This window comes from Populus trichocarpa, chromosome 12 (assembly GCF_000002775.5).
Source record: "Populus trichocarpa isolate Nisqually-1 chromosome 12, P.trichocarpa_v4.1, whole genome shotgun sequence".
NCBI lineage: Eukaryota > Viridiplantae > Streptophyta > Magnoliopsida > Malpighiales > Salicaceae > Populus > Populus trichocarpa.
The window spans coordinates 14,957,107-14,978,948 of NC_037296.2; the positions used below are offsets into that span (position 1 = coordinate 14,957,107).

A 21,842-nucleotide genomic window follows, 5' to 3' on the forward strand; every position below is an offset into this window, starting at 1 on the left:
AAGTTAAATGTAGTCAATTTAATTTTTAATAAGATTCCTTAACTTGGTAGGTTAATTAATAATTATAAAAATAAAAATTAGAAATAAAATAACATTAGTAAATCAGTTCTTTCGATAACTAAAAATTTTGGATTTTTTTTATAAAAAACCAAATAGATAAATAGATAAATATTAAAAATAAAAGTATATAAAATAATTTTTTTATAAATATTTCAATAGGTTATGTTATTTCCAATAGCATAATAAGTTTAATATTGCACTGATATCAACAGCATAACTCATGATATAATATTTCCCCAATTATTTTTGCAGAAGTTCAACTTTGTGAATCTTTTTAGCATGTGTTACTTTAAAAAAAATAATTGTTTTTGCCCTTGTTGATTCATCGATATGGTCTCTACAAAGATCTAACTCCATTTATCTTGATAAAGATAGAAATTTGCAGTATATTTATTAAATTCAGTCTAATTTAGTGAATTAATTTAGTAATTCATTGATCGGGGTTGGGTTTCATTTCAAATTATTATCCCTATTACTTAGGAGCTCAAAAGCCATTGACATGCATCACATGTTAGGATCTAATTCAGAAATCGTTTGTACGAGGACTAAAGTCATAATTATCTTAGATTTACGGGATTGATGTGAGATTTACCATTTTGGCTACTCAAGTCTCTCCCACACTCGTCAGCCAATTTGGTACCACTGGTGAATAGAGAAACGCAGTAATGGAGCTTGTAAAGCCTCTGGTCTTGGATTTTTAGGTAAACCCATTTCTGTATTCTCTCTCTTTATCGTAAAGTTTGATTCTTTTCTCAAGTTTGGTACCTCTTATTCCTCAAGTTCTGGTTTTTATGCTTAAGCAAAGATTCTACTACATGGGTTCTTTCCCTTTTTTAGTTTGATTCTTTTTTGTTATGCTGTCTTTAAAATCTTCTTCTGTGTTTGGTTTTTGAGAAAACGGTGGAAGGAGAAAAGAAATTTTGATTCAGCAATTTTTCCTTTAAGTCTCAGCTACTGAATAGAATGATTGGGATTAGTTTAGTAATTGCCTTATAGATGCTTTAATTGCTTATTGTTTGTGTTTTTTTTTGTGATTTCTTTTGTGTTTATGCGCCAGATTCCATTTAAACTAAAATTAGATCTGTGGTTTAGAGTTTTATTGGGATATGGTGCTTAGAATTTTGCTATCAAATTGGAGCAGGATTTGATGGCAATGCTATAGGAGCACAGTGTCTAGGTCTTAGTGACAGAACCACTCTTCTACAAGACAAATGCCATCAATATTGATTATAAGACTATTTAACGTTTGGACATAATTGGTTTTGAAAAGTAAATCCACCAAGACGTTTTATGTTCTCTGGTGACATTCTCAGCATGAACAAAGCCCCATATTTTCAAAGAGATTAACAGAGAATGAGGAATCTCTTGAAAATCCGTAACTTAAAGCAAAATAATCATTCATGATCACATCACATACTTGAAACCACCTCCTTCAAACCCATCTTCAAGCTTTTGTATTCTGCAGCATGGACGACTTTAAGATTAGAATCATCACTACTTAAGACTTTCAATTCAATCTTGATAGTAAGTCAATTCTTACTTAGTCCATTTAGTGGATATGACATCATAAGGACCCGAATCCTGTTTTCTATTTTTCCCTAGTTTTGATCCAACAAGACATTTTTTCCCCTAGAAAGGCCTTAAAAGTTTTTATGTTCCCACTTTTTTCCTCAACAAAGAGGGTAAGGAATGACTGCACCTCTCTATTTTTGCATGTGTTTGTTTGTTTTCCTTTGCTGGAAAGATCTCATACATTTCAAGGCCTCACTGGCAAACTGTTTCTGCATTTTACTTTCCAGGATATGTATTCTGATTGACAATTCAACAGCATACTATATAATGGCACAGTCTGTGAGTTTGATCACTACGTGCCCCCTCAAATTGGGGTTTGCTCCTCAGAGAAGAGTTTCCAGTGTAAAATATGGAACTTCTGTTTTCAGATCCTCAACCGGCCGCCTCAGGATCCGAGCTGTGCAAGAGAATGAAGGGCCTCGAAGGCTAATTGATATCATCAGAACCATTCCCGAGCTCTCGAGGAACTATTTTCGTAGGCCATCAAGGAGGGCTCTCTTTGGGGGAATTTCCTTGTTAGGTGGCTTTTATGTGGCACAAACAATTTCTCTGTCATTTGGAGCATTAGGAGTAAATGATGTGATCGCTGCTGTGGTATGTGTTTTATTAACGGAGTATGTGACCAGGTTTTATTACAGCCGGCCGAAGGTAACCTTCCCCATTGCTCTTCTCAACAATTTCAAGATGGGATTCACTTATGGCCTCTTCATTGATGCTTTCAAGCTTGCTAGTTAATTATGCTGACGAAACCATTTGAGTCACTCGTCTTTTGGAGACATTTTGGTTCTGTAAAGCTTACTTTGAGTTACAATAGTTGTTAATTATGCTTTTAAGCTTGATTTATTGTTTACTTTTCAGAACGCAGACACCCACTTTTTTGTTTCGTAAATACGTGGTACGTCCCTGCATTCTTTCTTTACGTCCCTGCATTCTTTCTTTTGTATTTTAAAGGTCCCTCTACTAATTCTGTCTTAATATCATATGTGTATGATTAGGAGTGTTGATGGATATAGTTGGCTCGGATTTGGATTCATAATTATATCTAACCTAATTTTTGATATTTTACAAGTTGTGAACTTGATTCATTCAATATTTTTTTAGACTCGAGAGGATTATATATATCATTTTAAACTCGTCTTAAAGCATGAATATTTTTGCCTCATATTTTACAGTAAATATAATTTAATCCTTGATTATTTTTCAATTAAATCCATGCATATCAAACCTTAAACTTGGTCAAAATTAATCAAGCAATTTAAATTAGTTAATGAACTAGATAAGAGTTGAGCGAATTTAAATAGGTACATCTGTTTAAAAAAGCATTTGTTTTCCATAATATCATATGTCATTTAATTGTATTGGTAAGAACAATTGATGGAAGGATCGATAAAAATTAATAGAGAGACTTTTAAAAGATAATTCGCTCATTATTATTTTACAATTTAATAATAATGAGCGATTTAAATTTAAATTTGTTTTCCTAATTCATTATTATTTTACAATTTAATAATAAGGATCGATAAAAGACTTTTAAAAATTAATCAAGCAATTTAAATTTGTTTTCCTAATTCATTTGTCATTTTAGGATTGTTCAGAGAAATCTAAGTCTTTTCATTATTATTTTGTAGAGAATTCGCTTTACTGCCCTTGTAATAAAAAAAAAAAACATTTAACTAGGTCTAGGGTGTTTTTTTTTGGTATTTTATATTTTTTTGCTACAATGTAGAAAATTTGCTTTACTGCCTTTGTTGTTGGTTTAACTCCGCAACCTCACCTGTATTACTAAGATTAATGAATCACTAATCGCTCGTTCACCATAAAAATCAATTTTATTTTTCGTATAAAATTTTTAATTTAAAATTAACATAACTCAATACGATTCATGTATTTTCTTAATCCGACCTACTTAATGTTCTACCACATGCTTAACCGAATTCCTCATTTGTAAGGGATACAATTTCTTTTCTTGATTATTATTATTATTATTATTATTTATTTTTATCTCAGAACACCTCAATTAATCCTAAATAAATATGTTTCCCACATTGTCAAGGCCAAAACTCAACCCTCCTTTTTTTGGTAATCTTGGCTGAAACCAATGGAGAGGGTATGGAAGGATCTCTTTTTTTATTTTTTTGAAATTTCTTATTCTTTCTCTCCATTTACATTTATACACATGCTATTTAGCATAATTTTAATCAGTTGTATAATTTCTTCAATTTCTTTCCCATTTCTTCCTCTTGGCCAAAAGTGAGCACTAAAAGGAGGGGGTTTGTTTTTTTTTTTTTAAAAAAAATAACCAATTACCTAATCTTAACACATGCTTATAATCATCAACAAGCCATAAATTTCATCATTACATAATCCACAAAACAAATCCCTAATTTTACATAATATAAATAATTGCATTTCTTCACCAAAACATTAAATTAAAACACTTAATTATATAGAATATGTCCATTATTTCAATGGAAGAATGTTTCAAGGAAGGAAAGCAAGAAAGCCCCAAGTTCTCTTCTCTTTCTCCCTAAACCCTAGCTTTTAATTTTTTAGACGCTGTTTGGTAATGTGGCTGCGGGTGAGGTTGACCCGCAGCCACATATATCAGTGTTTGGTAACAGAAAAAAAAAGTGATTTTTCTTGGTAGGACCCATCAATTTTCGTTGTCGTGCCACAAGTTTGGAGAAGCAGCATTTTGCTGCTTCTCGTGGTGATTTTCCAATGAACAGTGGAGCATGGCTCCACTGTCGCACTGTTCACTAAAGTGAACAGTTTTTTTTTTTTGTTGAAAAACTAGTACAGTTAATTGATTTCACTCGAACTATTCACGTGAACGTGAACAATAATTTTTTTTTTGTTTTTTTAAAAAATTAGTTTAAGGTTACTTAAATTTACTCGTACTGTAATCTCAATTTTATTCCTGATAATATTTTACCTAATTTTATTGCACGCTCAAAAAATCATGAAAACTATAGTTCTTGTCGAATGAATTTTGTACGTAATGAAATTATAATTTTTTTTTAAAAAAAATTGAGTTTTACTCGAAAAACTAGTATTTAATATTATTTAATAACACTACATAAATTAGAAGGATATCGCATGATGACGTAGCATTTGTGGAATTTGATCGTAATTCCAATTATGTTCTTGCCGGGTCCGACCCAGTTAAAAAAAATTCAGTTTTTATTTTTATTTTAATTGTGTTTTATTCAAAAAAATTAGAAGGATGTCGCTTGATGACGTAACAAAAAATTCAGTTTTTGTTGTTGTGTGCTTAAGACACCATGAAAAATATAGTCATTGTTGAATAAATTTCGTATGTGATGACATTGCATATAGTTTAATGAAATAATAAAAAAAATTTGATATCAATATTATTTATTTCATGATGTAATAATAGTAGTTAAATCTACAGTACTTAAATTAAAAATATTTTTTAATTATTTTATAACCTCAATTTGAAAAGCATTTTTTTAACCAAACACATTAAACTATTTTTTGTCCAACTTCAATTTCAACCACAGTTTTAACCAAACATATATTTTTCCAAACCAACCTCAATTAAAAGTACTTTTTATAAAACAACTTTTTTAAAATCACAACCACAACAGCAACCACAATACCAAACACACTATATTCTCTTCAAAATAACTCTATAATTCCTTAATCACCCCCTTTTGATCCCTAAACATATCTCAACTTCCCTGATTACACTTAATTTCTCTTTTTTTGGAGTGAATTTAGAAAGAATTTGAAACCCTCTCTTAGCTTCAAAATCGGCTGCAAAGAGAAGAAAATTAGGCATTTATATAGCCTAATTTTCTAATTTTGCACATTTATCCCATTTAGTTTAGTTTTTTTCCTAATTTGTCCCGTATCCTTTCCTTCTCAATTAATTAATGCCTTACCATTTATTTTTTGTTCAATTTCATCTCTTTCATACATTTATCTAGTTTTTTTTTTTTCATCCCAACCCATTTTGATCCCCGGATTAAAAATAAAGATATCCTCTTTTTATTTTTGGTTGGGTTAGATTATAACCGAGTTTTTACAATCACGGTCTCGACAAATATCTATTTCATGGTTTATGATAAAAATTATGAGCATTTTTTTTTTTATTATATACTTAAGTAAAAGTTGTTTTAAAAAAATAAAATTATTAAATCCATTTGAGTGCATGGACCAAGTTACAAGGTGATCGGGGTCATTCAATATATTATCATCTCAATACTTAAAAAAAAATTTCATCTTAATTTTTTTATAAGTTAAACCATGTTTTTATTAGTTATTCAGATTGTCTTTAAATTTATGAAATCAATTAATTCACATGAAGTTAGTTTTAATATAGTTTAATTAGAAACTGACAACATGCAAGGAGTCGGGTCAAATTTTTTTCAAGAATTATCTACTTATTCAAGTTTAATAAAATTACTAAAAATTTCCGGACGCTTTAAATGTATTTTTTATATTTAAAAAAAATTGAGATAGCCTAAAATGTAGCCGGCCAATGAACTAGTATTTACCATGTTATGTACAGTTACATGGTTTCCTCCACATTCAACAAATGAATCTTCATATCCATCTTTAATCATAGTTCTAGTACTTGGATTGGGATTTTATTTAAAAAATAGTCTGAGTTATTTAATTATAGTTATTGAAGCGTATTGTTAACTTGGGTTTATAATTGTTATTTAAAATGATATTATTTTATTATTTTTGATTTTTTAATTTTAATTCAATCAAGCTTGAATTGAATTGAGTTTAATTAAGTTAATTGAATTATGAATCAATTACATACCTATTTAAATTTAGTTAGATCAATACACAATATTATTTTTTATTTTAAAAATATATAAATTTATTTTAAAATTGTAAAAATGTTATAAAAAATATTTATTTTCTATTTATATTTTTATTTCTCACCCGTTTATATTTATCTCTGTTGTGCTCCGTAATACCATAATTTTTCTTCAAAGATTGGGATATTCTAAAATGGGTATTCCTAAATCAAAATTAAATCCTTTTCAAATCGGATTTTCTGTCATGTGTTGCAATGTATTCTATCAGTCTCATTCCTACCACTCTATGACACCACACCATACGTCATCAACCACGTGTCAATTTCCCAACACAACAGGAAGCAGATCCGTCACGATAAATACCCTCATTAAAAGGATAACACGGTAAATTCCAGATCATCGTGAACTTCACGCTTCCTCCTATCTTCAAAATAAAAAAAAAAGAATCCCCAAATCAAAATCTCTCACAAGAACTCCAGAATTAGGGTTTCTAATTAAACCCTAAATTCCCTACGAATTCGAACAATTGAGTTAGGTTTTTCATGATCAGGTTCAATTCGAAGAATTCGATTCGAAAAATCCAATCTTGAATCAATGGATTTGGACTATAACGGAGGCAACACCACCAACACAAACAAGCGAGTTTTTCACAGATTAGGAGGCGGGAAATCAGTGAACGACACGTCAAATCAGCATAACCATCAGCATCAGCAGAATCAGAAGGTCTGTTACCACTGGAGAGCTGGAAAGTGCAATAGATTCCCATGTCCATTTCTCCACCGTGAACTTCCAGCACCGCCGCCGCATGCGTCTGTGAACGGGGGAGGAGGAGGAGGAGGAGGAGCGAAGAGAGGGTTTGCGGGAAATGATTCGTCCTCGTTTTCAGGGAGGAGGGGTGGTAATAGTAATTATAGTAATAGTTGGGGGCGATTTGGAAATAAAGGTGATGTTAGAGGGGTGAAAAGGGTAAGTGTGGAGAAAGTGTGTAATTTTTGGGTACAAGGGAATTGTAGTTTTGGTGATAAGTGTAGGTATTTGCATTCTTGGAGTTTAGGTGATGGGTTTTCTTTGGTGACTCAACTTGAAGGGCATCAAAAGGTTGAGTTTTTTTTGTGATTTTGTAGGATTTTTTGTAATCTGTTTTTGTGGGTTTTGGATTTGGTGATTGATTTTGTGCTTTTTGATGTGAGCAGGTGATTAGTGGGATTGCATTACCATCTGGGTCTGATAAGCTGTATACAGGGAGTAAAGATGAGACTGTTAGAGTTTGGGATTGCCAGTCTGGACAGGTTGGAGTTTTACTTGTTTTTCAGTTTGAATTTGGTTAATTTTTTTAGTAGACATGAAGGTTATGATTGTAATTGAATTTTAATGATGTGCTTTTGATTGGAGCACTGGTGTTTCAAATTGATGTTTCTAATATTTGTATTGGATCAATTATCCAATTTCTGTTAAAGCTAAGACTATGATTATATTGAGATATTCAAAAGCAAGATACCAGCGGGGAGTTGCTTCAAGTTCCACCATTTTCTTTATTATAGTATATAAAAAATTATTTTTTTTAATGGAAAATATTACTTTTATCTACTGTTTTTTTTTGGCTCATCTAAATGTTTAGTGACAAACTTGCTATATGAATGTTGTTTGCCTCTGTTGTTTTGGCAGTGTACGGGTGTGGTTAATCTTGGTGGTGAGGTTGGTTGCATGATTAGTGAAGGTCCTTGGATTTTTGTTGGCCTTCCAAATGTTGTCAAGGTTAGGCAAGCCTCTCTTATTGTTCTTGACTTCCATTTTATATGACTCTAAACCGAATTTATAACAATGTTCAGAACAAAGTTACCTCCATGGGAATGGCTCTAACACAATTCTTTTGCAGGCGTGGAATACACAAACTAACGCTGACCTAAGTCTTAATGGGCCTATTGGACAAGTGTATGCTCTGGTTGTGGGCAATGATTTGTTATTTGCTGGTACGCAGGTAATCTTTTTCTTTCTTGGGCATGGATTATCCTTAAAGTTCTATTGGTTCTCATGTTCTCACCATATACTGTCCACCATTATTTTTAATGTTGGAAAGTATCTTGTTCATCCTATTAGGGATTTTGTTTGCATTATACATACTCTCACATAGTTATGCCTAGACTAACATTGTATGGGTGGGTGTTTGTGCATGCTAGATTGTTTGGAATTGAATTGAGAAATAACTTTGACCACTGAATTTTCTTTGGTGTAGGATGGGTCAATATTGGTATGGAAATTCAATGCAGCTACCTACAACTTTGAACCAGCTGTATCACTAAAGGATCACAAAATGGCCGTTGTTTCATTAGTTGTCGGAGCTAATAGACTCTACTCTGGCTCTATGGACCATTCTATAAAAGTAAGTTGGTTTAGTGCCATGTGGAATTTTATCTTTTGTTTTAATGCAGGACCTCCAGTGGTTGTTAGAACTTAGTATAGTAGGTTTGATTCTCCCATGTACTTTTCTTCTGCCTTTTCTTTTAACAATTACTTCATCATGCACTTTTTCTTAGGTCTGGAGCCTTGAAACTTTGCAATGTATACAGACGCTGACAGATCATACTTCAGTGGTCATGTCGCTACTATGCTGGGAACAGTTTCTTCTATCATGCTCGTTGGACCAAACAATAAAGGTTTGCTTATATTAATATTATGCTTCTCCTTTCCCCTTTTACTGGGATAAGGTTATTTAGTTGTTCTCACAATTTTTTTTGTTTCAGGTGTGGGCTGCTACAGAAAGTGGAAACTTAGAAGTAACATTCACTCACAACGAAGAACATGTAGGTTATGCAGTTCCATTTGTTTATTTTTCATTGAATTTCAGTATGTGGTTTCATGTTTTTGTGGCTTTAAATGGTCATTCCATTTTGGTCTACTTAGTGATGCAGGACAGCGTAGGGGAAAGTATGAACAATGTAGGGGCGCTGCTCTGAATCTGACTTTTAGAGGCTTCTTTAGGGCTGTGTTTTTGTGGATTTCTGCTGGAATTTGAGAAAGTATGTGGGTGGGATAGGATTCTTGGAGCCACACCTAGAGGATAGAAAAACCTAAGTTTCGGTTCTTAGGAGTCATACCTAAGGGAGATTGAGTCACACAAGGGAGATTGAGTCACACAATCGACAGCAAATTGTTGGAATTTTGTTCATCAACCGTCTTTAAAATATCAAATACTACATAACATTTATATAGAGATACTAGTACTCGTAGTCCAACAAGGGCTTATTAATCTATAGAAGAAATCTATTTAGAATAGAAAGACCCTTACTTTAGGACCGGTAGAATACTAAATAGAAATTAACCTTTTTATCACATTTTCCAGCAAATCTGAAAATTACAGAAATACCATTGTTCATAAGAGGTCATCAATCTTGCTGCTTTTGTTGTCTGTAAGACTCTGTATCGCTTAGATCTCAATAAAGTTCTGTGCCAGAACCGTTGGTTGTTTGTTTGTATAGTGTAGCTTCGTGAGGTCTCACAAGGAAGGTTCAATAATGGCCTAGATTTATTAGAGTATTAATAAATTGTCACATTGATAGTATTTATGAATTATATAAGCACATTACTCTTGGGTTCTGAGGGATGGATGCTGATTACAGAAACATCAAAACCTTTATGTTCATGATAAGATGGTGAAGCCATGAAAAGATCTTTTTTATCCTTCTAAAAGTGATTCAGTTCTTTTCAAATCATGTTGTTGGAAAAGAGGATAGTTCATTGACTTAACTACCTACCTTCTGCAGGGCCTGCTTACCCTTTGTGGGATGCATGATCCGGAAGGCAAGCCAGTCTTGCTATGCTCCAGTAATGACAATTCAGTCCACCTCTATGATTTACCATCGTGAGTTTTCGGCAATTACTTTTTCTTTTTGTTAATCCTAGTTTTGTGTGTCGACTTATATTTTGTTCCTTTGCATATTGCTTTTGTTCAGACTTGCGGTTCTTAATTTTAATGCTTTTTACCATGTTCAGGTTCTCGGAAAAGGGCAAAATGTTTGCCAAACAAGAGATCCGTGCCATTCAAACTGGTCCTGGGGGCCTATTTTTCACTGGCGATGGCACTGGTCAAGTGAGAGTGTGGAATTCTGTCGCTGTACCAACTACCACAACTTGATGGCCACTTCTATTTTTATGTGTCATCATGCATTTTTCCTTCTCTATAATTTAATTTTAACCTTTTCTTTTACTGGGTTCTCATGTGATGTAAGTTTGCGGGAGGAATAAATTAAGAAGAGATTGCTAGTTTTGGGTTCCTTCTGTTATAGAGTGCCATAGTTATAGAAAGAAGAAACACGTTGCTGATATCCAAGTCATACTGTAGTTCATAGCATTTGCTGCGTTTCGATCATTGTATGTCAATTGAGTTCCAAAATAATTTGGAAAGAGTTCCTTACCTTGTGCACTTTCTCTACGATGTCTTCAGGAATGTAGAAAAGGAGTTACTGATGATCAAATTTTCAGTTGCAGCCCTCTCTGCACTCACTCACAGATACTGTACATGTTTCTATATCTTTACCTGGTGGTTTATTTTAACTCTGGGTGTTATTTTTCATAGTGTGAGGTTTGGTTGGGCAGTTATGGTCAAAGGTTGGTATTTGGTGGAGCTAATTAGCAAGCATAATAGTATTCAAAAGGTGATTCCTATGTATGAGATGTGATGAAAGCTGACAGGAGCATGCGAGTCCCTTGTGTAATTTTTCTTGCTTCTTTGTAGCGGGGTGGATTGTAAATTGAAGTGGAAAATTAAGGGCAGGAGCACTCATTGATGAACTTTCAATGAATTACTTGTTCTCTGTTTCCGTAGCGTTCAAACAGTTTTCTCAGCCTGTAACAAATCTGGACAGATTAAACCACTGTGAACACTGGTTTCAAGGGGGCTTCGACTTCCTTATGGGAGAATCCAAACCAGTGAGTTATCTGGGGTTTTGTGGCGATCCAGGACTGATCTGCGAAAAGAAATAATTATTGACTAAATAAATGGAGAGGAATCCTCTATCGGGCAAGAAAGTCTTACCAAGCTGATCAGACTCAAACAATCGGTGACAGGAGAAATTTTTTTGACTCTAAGACCGGTCATTTGCACGTTATTAAAAATAACACATCAGAATTTAGAACGCAATGAAGTTTTCCTGCCGCAGTTTCTTTTTATAAGTTCTAGAGAGCATGCATTGTTGTTAAAAATGAAGCAGCATCCTCATCAATATTTCAATATGTACAGATGCTGCTTCATAGTTGCTTCAATGATTCACGACTGCTGTTACTGGTCTTGGCATTGCTGTACCCATTCTGTATTCCTCAAATCAAGCCAAAAACGATCATTCAGAATCCCAACTTGCAATTCTGATCGCCTTTTTTATTTTTTACTATTAATATTGGAAGCTTCTGTTTTGCTTTGAAACATCAACCAAGAAGCTATCTTTAAGTAAAATATCTTGATCTTATGATGATCACCAAACACAAATTGCTGAAAGGTGACAGGGATGCTTACCCTGGTGGGCACGGCTAAGATTTTTCTTCAAATATAATTAGTTTTGTACTTTTGTACTTTTGTACTAGTACTCGAATACAACAGCCTGGAGTACTTAGCCGTGCACCGCCACAGTTGTGCAACTCATGCCATGGTTCTTGTTTCCGTAGCAGTTACACCACAGCTAAAAGATAAGGAAGGAAAAGGAGAAATTTGCTGCTATACAGGACATTCCTCCAGAAACAAATCAAATGAAACAGCAAGCGAAAAGATTGGAAATGCAGAGAGTAGTCGCCCTAGGGAAAAACATCATCGACAATTTCAATTGTCTCTCTTCTCTCGTCAGAGAAATTCTCATAATTTACAGCTGCATGTAAAACCTTATAAAAGTACCATACAGACATTACACGAAATAAGAACAAATGTACTGATGGCATCACATCATTATTTAGAAGAACAAGTTTGCTTATTATATAAGCCCCTTACAAGATTCTTTTTGCATATTCTCCCATCGCTCTCTTCCTTCTTTATATTTTTTTTTTAGTATTCTCAAAGGATAAGTTCTCAGCTGATTTTACAGGTTAAACATGACCTTGATGGCAGTACTGCCGCTAGCACTGGTCTCAAAAGCTTCCTCAACCTCCTTCTGGGAGAATCCAAACCTGTGAGTTATCAGGGGTTTTACGTCGATTTTACCACTACTCAAAAACTCAATGCATAGTGGCCATGTGTTCTTGTAGCGGAAGACACCGATGACATCAACCTCCCTGAAATAGCAAAGAGCAAAAGCACATGAAATTCTCAATAAATGTAAACACTGATATATGAGGCACCCCTATAGTATTGACACTCATAGTTCATTTGTAAATTCTTAGTGAGATATTCTTATCTTGCTTTCATTTTTTGCACCAAGAGCTTTCATTTATCCACCGTATAACAATTCCACTCCATGACCATAACCTTAACCGAAAGACTAGAAGAAAAAGAACTACTATCAATTACCTTGCAGCAGCTGGAGTTAGAGGGACGGTCATCTCATTGTGACCCATCCCTATAAGGCAAACTTTTCCTCCTGGCCTAGTGGCACTCAGGGCTGTTGACATGGTTTTGTTAAAGCCTGCACAATCAAAAGTGACATCCACTCCAGTCCCCATAGCTTGATGTATCAATACCACTTCTTGATCTACATCCTGTAAAAGTTTGATCAGAAGAGAATGTTTTTGGTAGTTCGAGACTAAAATGGAAATAAAAAGGGTAAAACTTTGATTTGGGTTGTTTCAGGTTGGCTTTAAAGCAGAAACAACCCCAGGTTGGATACATCTGTTATCGAATTACCAATCCATTTACCATCTGAACCGATTCATGAAGATTTTAGGCTGTTGGGTTATTCTATAGTTCTTTCTATGCTAACAAGAGACAAACTTGTCATAATTCATAAAATATGTGAATGGGGTTAAGATTCTACTGTGTAATGAGAAAAAATTGAAATATATGTATAAGAAACCTGAAGATTTGTTGAAACTTTAACAATTTCATCAGCACCAAGATCCTTGGCGACAGATAAACGGTAGTCGTCCACATCCACAATGACAATTCTGGGTGCTCCAAAAGCACGAGCTGCTAGCAGTGTAACAAGTCCTATGGGTCCAGCTCCCATGACCAGCACATTTGTTTCTGGACCAATATTAGCTCGACGGCAAGCATGAACTCCAACACTTAAAGGCTCACACATTGCCCCTTCCTCCAAGCTGACATTATCTGGCAGTTTAAAACATAGGTCTGCAGGATGCACCACCTGTTGACAAGAATGAAAGAATCGTCAATGCTATACCTATTTCCTCGGTAAATCCATCTGCAACTCATTCATTTCTTCAAACAATGTCAAAAATATGCAATTCCAGAGACTCAACCATTGGCAACAGAAGTCGTTCAAACCTATCATTGAAGCATTACTATGGAAATGACGGGTTACAAAAACTTTCCAAAAGGCTCGATGATACGAGACTTATGAATTATTCAATGTTCAAAACGGTACAAATTAAACTACCTGAATGTTACATCAACCTCCAGACATGGATGTCCAGCTGATAACATGATGGTATATATTTCCATTATATGTTCATAGAACTACTCTAACTAGAAAATTAAAACCGGCCAAGTACATAGATGCTTTAAGCATAAAAAGATCCCTTGTGCAAGCAAGGCCATAAAAATTATGCATGATTACACTACAGTAGTTCTTATCATAGGATCACACAGACTTACAGTGTGAAATGCAGCATATTTGTTACCTGATTGGCAAGAGACCCGTGAACCGGTGGAGTTGCAAAGAACTTCATATCAGGGCATAGATTGTATCGACCTTCTTTGCAAAGGTAGCATCGCCAGCAACTAATCCCAGGTTCCAATGCCACACGGTCTCCAGGCACAAGACTCTTAATCTCACTTCCAACCTCCTCTATGATCCCAGCACACTCATGCCCAATGACCATCGGCTCTTTCACTACAAAATGTGCACACTTCATGGTCTGAAAAGAATGACCGAAAAATATACTTGTCAGACACCAACATCAAAAGAGAGAAACCCCAGTAGTTGGTATAAACAATTTTCATTTTACTTCATTTTCACCTCGAATTAAACTCACTAATTCCCCATCTGCTTGCACGGAAACAACGAACTAACTTATTAATGTGCACCGTGATTATTACTTGAATACAGAACCTAGACTTTACGAATTCGACTATATGCATGAATGCCTCAAATACTGATTTTTGGTTCATTTTTTACAGAATCCCAGCTACCCATCAAGAGTCGACTGAATTAGCCAATGAGTAGATAATATACAGAACACAAATCACAATAATCAATGGCATGGATAGCATAGGCAATTGATGAGAAGTTGAGCCATACCTTAAGATAGTGAACATCACTTCCACAAATACCAACAGCTTTCATTCTTACTCTAACATCATGGGGTCCTAAAAATGACATAAAACAAACAGACCAATCACACAGTAAATCAAATTAAGCAAAGGGCACTCAATAGAAATTTATATATATAGATTTGTCAATAAACAATATCATATTCAGGCAACATCATGAACAAGAATATTGGTTAATACTTGGTACTGCAAGATGATGCAGAAAGAGAGAGATTGGATAAGTACCAAGACAAGGGAGCTTGAAAGGCTGAATCTTGAGAGTATTGACACCAAGAAGCCAAGCGGCCATGTTCTCCTCTTCTCCATCTTTGGTTTCCCCATGTGACATCCCTCCTTTGCCCATGTTTGCTATATCCTCTTTGAACGCCGACACAAACAGACTGTAAGTCAAAAGCTTTAGAGTGTGAGATCAACAAGCACTAGGATTCTGTATTCACAAGGCCATGAAAGATGTAAATATAAGGAAAGGAAAAAAAAGAAAAGAAAAGATATGATGACTAGGAGAGATAAGGGTTGGACAACAAGCACCTTAATTGATTCTGTCGGTCATATTCTGCTTATTTATTTTCCTATCACCTTTGGCATCCATATCTCATTGTCCATATCCATTCCATTACTCTCGGCTATTGATTTTATCCTGATTTTTTTTATATATATATGTCTTTATTCTATTTAACTATGCAAGGAACCTAATGCATTTTCAACATCAAGTTTGCTTTCTTTCATTTGCCACTTGAGACTTTGGTGCCATTGCCACAGTATAAGGACATGAAGTTACAGGTTACAAACAAAAGTTAAAGATCGATCACTTTCAGTAAAAGCCAAAGCCAATGGAGCAGAGAAGGACTGGTAGGTCATTAGCATTTCTCAGTCAAATAAAGAATGGACTTTTCAGTAAAAGACAATGAACAATACAGGGCTGGTAGGAAGCAACACTAGCTTACTAGTACAAAATGAAAGTGGAGGTTTTTGGATTAGATAAGATTCTCTTCTATACAAAAGGATGCAATTTTCGATCTTCTTCTCAAGGAAGAGGATACAATTAAGAATACCATTTGATAAAAAACAGTGAAGAACAGAAAGAAAGTGAGAGATGGCACATGGTGGTGGTGCTGCTGCTGATGTTATGGCATGCAAACAAGAAGAAGAAGAAGAAGTAGAGAACAAGGCTGCTTGGCTTCTTGGGATCAAAACCCTAAAGATTCAGCCTTACCATCTTCCTCCTCTTGGTAAGGTCTAGTCTCCTTTTAGATCACAAAATTCTGAGTCAAAAACATTATAATTGCTTCTCATTTAACTTAATTTCAATATTCTATTAGAAATTGTTAAAGAAACTGAATGTTTAATATATCTAATGATGAAATTTTATAGGTCCTCTTGATGTTAAAGTAAGGATCAAAGCACTTGGTATATGTGGAAGTGATGTTCATCACTTCAAGGTGAAAATCCAGTCTTAAACCTCATATCAGTACCCCCAACAATATATAATTTCTTGATAGAATCCCTGACTACTAATGTTATCAATTGAGTCCCTCCTTTTTTTCTTTTTAATCATGGAATCTAGCAATATCTTTAAACACAAAATAGTGCAGAGTACATCCTGTTTCCAAAACCAGTGCCTATGATCTGCCAGATCATTTTCTAATTGATTTAACAGTAATTGATAAAATTGGTAGTTGAGAGACTCAATTGGTAAACTATATATAGTTGGGGGGACTGATATTAGGTCTGTCCTTAGTTCTTGCCTTTTTAACAATGTAATCCTGCTGTATTGGCTCTTGTTAGCTACTGATCATGTCCTAAATGTTATACGTGAATACTGTTTTCATGATCACAAGACAATGAGATGTGCAAGCTTTGTTGTCAAGAAGCCAATGGTTATAGGACATGAATGTGCTGGGATCATAGAAGACGTTGGGAGTGAAGTGAAGTCTCTAGCTGTTGGTGATCGAGTAGCATTGGAACCTGGAATCAGTTGCCGAAGATGCAATCTTTGCAAAGAAGGTCGCTACAATTTATGTCCAGAGATGAAGTTCTTTGGTTCTCCACCAACCAATGGCTCTCTAGCTAACAAGGTGATCAAATTGTTGTGGAAGGAGTTTTATGCAACACATGTCATTGTTGTCTTGAGGCACTACTGGTGATAAGAAACATGAATTTTGTTTTATGATACCAGGTAGTGCATCCTGCGAATCTTTGTTTCAAACTACCAGACAATGTGAGCCTGGAGGAAGGAGCTATGTGTGAGCCCCTCAGTGTTGGTGTCCATGCCTGTCGCCGTGCACAAATTGGTCCTGAGACAAATGTATTGATCATGGGAGCAGGACCAATAGGCCTCATCACTTTGCTTGCTTCTCGTGCATTTGGCGCCCCTAGAGTGGTGATTGTTGACGTTGATGATCGCCGTTTATCCATTGCAAAGAATCTTGGTGCAGATGAGATCATTCATGTCTCAACAAATATTCAGGTTATAAATGCTGAACAGTCAGGAATTTGAGAAATTGTGTTATGGTCTAATGCGCAAGTGATTTTACAGGATGTCGATGAAGAGGTAATAAAGATACAAAATGCTATGGGTTCAGGAATTGATGTGAGCTTTGATTGTGTTGGATACAACAAAACCATGACTACAGCCCTGAATGCCACTCAATCAGGTGGTAAAGTTTGCCTTATTGGTTTGGCCCTGACTGAGATGACTGTCCCTCTTACCCCATCAGCTGCAAGGTATGCAATCTCTTATTGCCAAGGAACAAGACATTAAATTTGTATGTCCTGATGATAGGAGGGTGTTTTTGTTGTAGGGAGGTGGATGTTATTGGCATATTCCGGTACAGGAACACATGGCCGCTCTGTATTGAATTCTTGAAAACCGGCAAGATTGATGTTAAGCCTTTGATAACTCACAGATTTAGGTTCTCACAAGAGGAGGTAGAACAAGCCTTTGAGACTAGTGCTGGTGGTGGCAATGCCATTAAGGTCATGTTTAACCTGTAAGGATTATAGCTAAGGTATCCATTTGTATAGCCAGTAAGGAAGCACATATTCTAAGCTTTCTCTATTGGATTTTTTATCCATTTGCAGAAAGCTAATCTAAGTATGTGTAAGCTAATAAATAAGGCACTGGAAAATTTGCTCTTTTTTTCCTCTTTAGGTTGTCTTGATTGATTATTCCTGATGAGCCACAAGAAGGTCATGTGTGGAAAGGAAGAACATGGGGGTCGCCACATAAAATTGTAGATTAGTCACTCTTAGATGACAGCAGTTAATCAGAGACTGTAATCGAGTCTGCCATGAATGTGCACTTTAGGGAAGGACACTTCCTTAAAGACTGCAGGGGGTGATAACTCCTGCTTGGAGTTAGCAGTATCTGCAAGACTTGCTCCATTTGATGAGGAAGCAGCTTCAACAGCATTCACCGAATTTCGAAAATCAAGCTCCTGTTGAATCACAATCTGAAGAGAAGATAACTGGGTTTGTATTTTTAAATGAGCAATTCAATGGATGCACAGCAGAGACTCTGAGGATACTTCAGAGCAAAAATGACAGCAACAGGTGTACTTTTGATGATGAGGAGGACTTGCTAATGGCATGCATTATAGAGGAGATGACAATAGAGGTCCATGGAGATAGAGGACGCTCCTCTCCGCCTTTAGTGCGTGTCTATATATATATATATATATTTGGGTACGGAGATCCATCATGTTAGAGAAGGAGTTATCCTCCTTCGTATTCGAAAAAGTCAGGTATTTTTATCTTCTTTCACCTCCACCTCGTGCAGGAAGAACGAACTTTATATCCAGCTCCATTCGGATAAATAGAGGTAGACCTTTACGGAGACAGGTATAATTGCAATCTCTACAGATTTAAAGTGAGTGCAAAAGCTTTGAAAACTTTTTCCTTCAGGAATATCTTGCAGAATGGGTGCAAATTGAATCACTGTGACTTGGCCGTCGAGAAACTTGTTAATGGAGGTTTTGTTACTGAAACGTTCGTACAGTTGTTCGAGAGTGTGGCTGAGATTGTTTTTTAAAGTATTTTTTACTTGGAAATATATTAAAATAATATTTTTATTTTTATTTTTTAAAATTTATTTTTAACATCAAAATAATCTAAAAATATAAAATATTAATTTAAAACAAAAACAATTTCAAATTTTAATAAAAAAAATACATTAAAACTCAAACAAAAACACAGCGAAGACAAAGACATGCAGGAAAATGTTCCAAGCAAGAACTGAAGATCAGCGAAGGACAAATGTCAAGAAACTTGATTAGTTTCTCGACTTTTAGAATAGAAAAAACCTCTGCACATGCATCCAAGATTGACTTATGAAAGCTCAAACTCATTAATTTCTCCTTTGATGCCTTGAATTCTTGCATTAATCGTATTCATGCTCTCGTATTGCATTCTTTCTTCAAATATCAGACTCGGTTTGACAATGTGGTATTGTGTGGTTGGAGATGTTTTAGGCTAATTATAATTTTAAAAGTTGCTTGGTTGCTTAAACATATTTTTCATCTCAAATTGTGTTAAAAACTTGAGTTCGTGAAAAGTTATAATTTGTTTCTTTTTTTAATCATGTCTTTTTAAACCGCAATCTTAAAAGCTATGATAATATCAAACATATTTTTAGATAGTGTTTGATTATTATCGTGAGATAAAAAAAAAAAAAAAAAAATAAAAACAAAAATATATTTGATTGAAGAGACAAAGACATAGATGTAAAAATAAATATATCTCTAGAACAATTTTAGAATGATTTTTTGTACTTTCAAAACAAGAAATATAGAAGGAACATGTATCTAGAAATAATATTTATTATTTTTATTTTTTAAATATCATTTTAAAAAACTTTCAATTTTAAATTTGTCCAACTAAGACATGTAAGGATAAAAATAGTTATTATTGTAGTTTTAAAACTCAACTCAGGAGGTCGATCCTAGGCAAAGCCTGGGCCACTGGTCAAGGCTTAGGTCACAGATCGGGTTGTCCCGAGTTAGCATAAGAATAAAAGTGGTTATTAACATAGTTTTAAAACCCGATTCGGGGGTTGACCGGGACAAGTCCCAAGTCATGGGTCAGGAGGGTCGACACGGGTTGACCCAAGTCAATGTATAGATAAGAATGATTATTACGATAGTTATAAAACCTTGTTTTGATAAAAAACTTCTTTCAAAATAGTCAACGGATTTTTGACTCGTGTTTTATCCTAGATTGATTTGAATTTTTAATTAAATCATGTTAAATCAATCATTCCTCTATTTTTTTTTAAACTCGGACTAGTCCAGGCCTCAAGTCGACCCAGTTCCAGGTCAACCTATCAAAGCTAGTCTTAGTTTTGTAACTAGAGTTATTATAATATTATTAATTTTAATACTTAATATAAACTAAAATAATATACATCCACACACACAACAATACATATTAAAAATAAAATTAATTTTTTCAAATTTCATTATGTCTCGTCCACCTTAAACAAACAAGATATACAAATAATTACTTTGATTTTTACATCATTATTAAATATAATTCTGTTCATTTTTTTTTCTATCTTGTCTCCTCCATCTCTTCTGGGATAGAAACCAAACAATAACGATGAAAATCCAAAATATAGCTTTCCAGGCGAGAGGACTGTCTCCAGACATAACCATGCCAGCTGACTAATTCATCCACAAGCTCAAATAAGTATGCACCCATTGCATTAGTTTACAGTGATGTTATTCAAAACCATTTAACATAGTCAGGATTTCAATTTGTTATCCTCTCATAAAATAAATAAGGACTGTCTCGTTAATTCTGAAGTAGAAAAGGTGAAACATTGCTCTAAAATCTTGGGATATTTTAAATATTTAATTATTCTATGATTCTACATCTAGACCAGAATATTATCTTGACCATCACATATCATCAAATGGCTATCACCAGGGCCAAGTTAGAGGAATCTGAGGAGCCTTCAAGTCAAAAGCAATCTGATAAAATTTAGACAGCATTTATTTATTTATTTATTACCGTAGATGTTCGGGCTAGCTTACATGGATCTTGATTAATCTCACAGGTTCTAAAATTAAAGATCATGTAAGCTTTCAGTGACCCTGAGATTGGTGGAACTCAAAACGGTGATCTTTAAAAAGCAAATCCAAAACATGAATAATTATACTCCCTCGAGATTCAGACCGCACTGTTCCTGCATATGTAAGAGGTGGCCGAAGCTGAACCGTTAAACTAGCCAGTTCATCTGTACTATTCCTAGGATTTTTTCTTAATCAAATTGTTCAATGTATACTCCCAACATTTCCACGACAAGCATCTTGAAAGAAAATGTTTCCTCCATTGACAGATAAACTTGGGGCAAATTGATAAGGTTCTGACAGGTCGTTCAACTACTTTTGCCCACCTAGCTTGATTTGACTCTTACAAGTTTTGTTCTCTCATCTTTCAATCTCCCAATCTAATTTTATATTAAAGATTCACCATTAATATGAAGTCTGATGGGCTCTCTTAATGAGTTCTTGAGTGCTACTGTGTGATGGTGTGCAAGCATGGTTTCTGGTTTGTTTTGTAGTCTCTTCAGTAGAGTATACTTGGAATAAAGCCTTGCTGCTGTCACTTCCAATAGTCGTAGCACTGAAAATGTGGAATTTTGACGTGTGAGTGTTCTATTTTTTTTTTTAATGCGTTTTGAAAACATGATTTATTCGAAAAAAAAATATAAAAAAATAATTTAATATATTTTTAAATAAAAAATTTTTTTCAAAAGAAACTTCCACCGTAATAACAAATAGTCATCTCCCTGTATTTTTTATAAGTAAATTTTGATAGAAAATATATTAAAATAATAATTTCTTAGAAGTTTTTATTTTATTTTAATATTAGTATATCAAAATTATTTAAAAATACTTAAAAAACATCAATTTAATATTTTTTTTTATAAAAAAAACATATTTAAAAACTGGCTGGAACTTCCTTAAATAAATGATGCTTAG

At 34.4% G+C, this 21,842-nt stretch overlaps 4 protein-coding genes across 5 annotated transcripts; 3 read left to right on the top strand and 1 right to left on the bottom strand.

Annotated features, from left to right (window-relative positions):
- The first annotated feature begins 596 nt into the window (after positions 1-596).
- LOC7482149 (uncharacterized) lies at positions 597-2,551 on the top strand. Its single transcript, XM_024582156.2, has 2 exons — positions 597-761; positions 1,860-2,551. The coding sequence occupies exon 2, from the start codon at positions 1,900-1,902 to the stop codon at positions 2,365-2,367; it is 468 nt and encodes a 155-aa protein (XP_024437924.1). The 5' UTR covers positions 597-761; positions 1,860-1,899; the 3' UTR covers positions 2,368-2,551.
- A 4,269-nt stretch (positions 2,552-6,820) lies between these two features.
- Positions 6,821-10,842, top strand: LOC7482113 (zinc finger CCCH domain-containing protein 48). Its single transcript, XM_002318807.4, has 9 exons — positions 6,821-7,529; positions 7,625-7,720; positions 8,097-8,186; positions 8,308-8,409; positions 8,665-8,811; positions 8,966-9,085; positions 9,173-9,232; positions 10,193-10,290; positions 10,422-10,842. The coding sequence occupies exons 1-9, from the start codon at positions 7,026-7,028 to the stop codon at positions 10,561-10,563; spliced, it is 1,359 nt and encodes a 452-aa protein (XP_002318843.1). The 5' UTR covers positions 6,821-7,025; the 3' UTR covers positions 10,564-10,842.
- Positions 10,843-12,213: 1,371 nt separating this feature from the next.
- LOC7482148 (sorbitol dehydrogenase) lies at positions 12,214-15,536 on the bottom strand. Of its 2 annotated transcripts, XM_002318211.4 has the most exons (7): positions 15,388-15,536; positions 15,085-15,239; positions 14,828-14,895; positions 14,208-14,444; positions 13,421-13,711; positions 12,919-13,106; positions 12,214-12,683 (listed from the first exon to the last, which is right to left on the bottom strand). In XM_002318211.4, exons 2-7 carry the CDS (start codon positions 15,200-15,202, stop codon positions 12,491-12,493), a joined length of 1,095 nt encoding a protein of 364 aa, XP_002318247.1. In that variant the 5' UTR covers positions 15,203-15,239; positions 15,388-15,536; the 3' UTR covers positions 12,214-12,490. The 2 variants fall into 2 exon arrangements, with proteins under 2 accessions (XP_002318247.1, XP_024438335.1); XM_024582567.2 differs by lacking the exon at positions 15,388-15,536 and having other exon boundaries at positions 15,085-15,377.
- Positions 15,537-15,639: 103 nt separating this feature from the next.
- On the top strand, positions 15,640-17,995 carry LOC7481618 (L-idonate 5-dehydrogenase). The gene is made up of 6 exons (XM_002318806.4): positions 15,640-16,088; positions 16,231-16,298; positions 16,698-16,934; positions 17,036-17,326; positions 17,396-17,583; positions 17,661-17,995. The coding sequence occupies exons 1-6, from the start codon at positions 15,953-15,955 to the stop codon at positions 17,851-17,853; spliced, it is 1,113 nt and encodes a 370-aa protein (XP_002318842.2). The 5' UTR covers positions 15,640-15,952; the 3' UTR covers positions 17,854-17,995.
- The last annotated feature ends 3,847 nt before the right edge of the window (positions 17,996-21,842 follow it).

Bases quoted from the DNA above. Each gene is read 5' to 3' on its own strand.
- LOC7481618 (XM_002318806.4), top strand. From the start codon at position 15,953: ATGGCACATGGTGGTGGTGCTGCTGCTGATGTTATGGCATGCAAACAA. The intron at 16,935-17,035 runs GTGATCAAATTG...TTATGATACCAG, and splicing joins ATGGCTCTCTAGCTAACAAG to GTAGTGCATCCTGCGAATCT. The intron at 17,327-17,395 runs GTTATAAATGCT...GTGATTTTACAG, and splicing joins ATGTCTCAACAAATATTCAG to GATGTCGATGAAGAGGTAAT.
- LOC7482113 (XM_002318807.4), top strand. From the start codon at position 7,026: ATGGATTTGGACTATAACGGAGGCAACACCACCAACACAAACAAGCGA. The intron at 7,530-7,624 runs GTTGAGTTTTTT...TGATGTGAGCAG, and splicing joins AACTTGAAGGGCATCAAAAG to GTGATTAGTGGGATTGCATT. The intron at 8,410-8,664 runs GTAATCTTTTTC...TCTTTGGTGTAG, and splicing joins TGTTATTTGCTGGTACGCAG to GATGGGTCAATATTGGTATG.
- LOC7482148 (XM_002318211.4), bottom strand. From the start codon at position 15,202: ATGGGCAAAGGAGGGATGTCACATGGGGAAACCAAAGATGGAGAAGAG. The intron at 13,712-14,207 runs GTAACAAATATG...TCTTGTCAACAG, and splicing joins ACGGGTCTCTTGCCAATCAG to GTGGTGCATCCTGCAGACCT. The intron at 13,107-13,420 runs GTTTCTTATACA...AAACTTTTACAG, and splicing joins AAGTTTCAACAAATCTTCAG to GATGTAGATCAAGAAGTGGT.
- LOC7482149 (XM_024582156.2), top strand. From the start codon at position 1,900: ATGGCACAGTCTGTGAGTTTGATCACTACGTGCCCCCTCAAATTGGGG.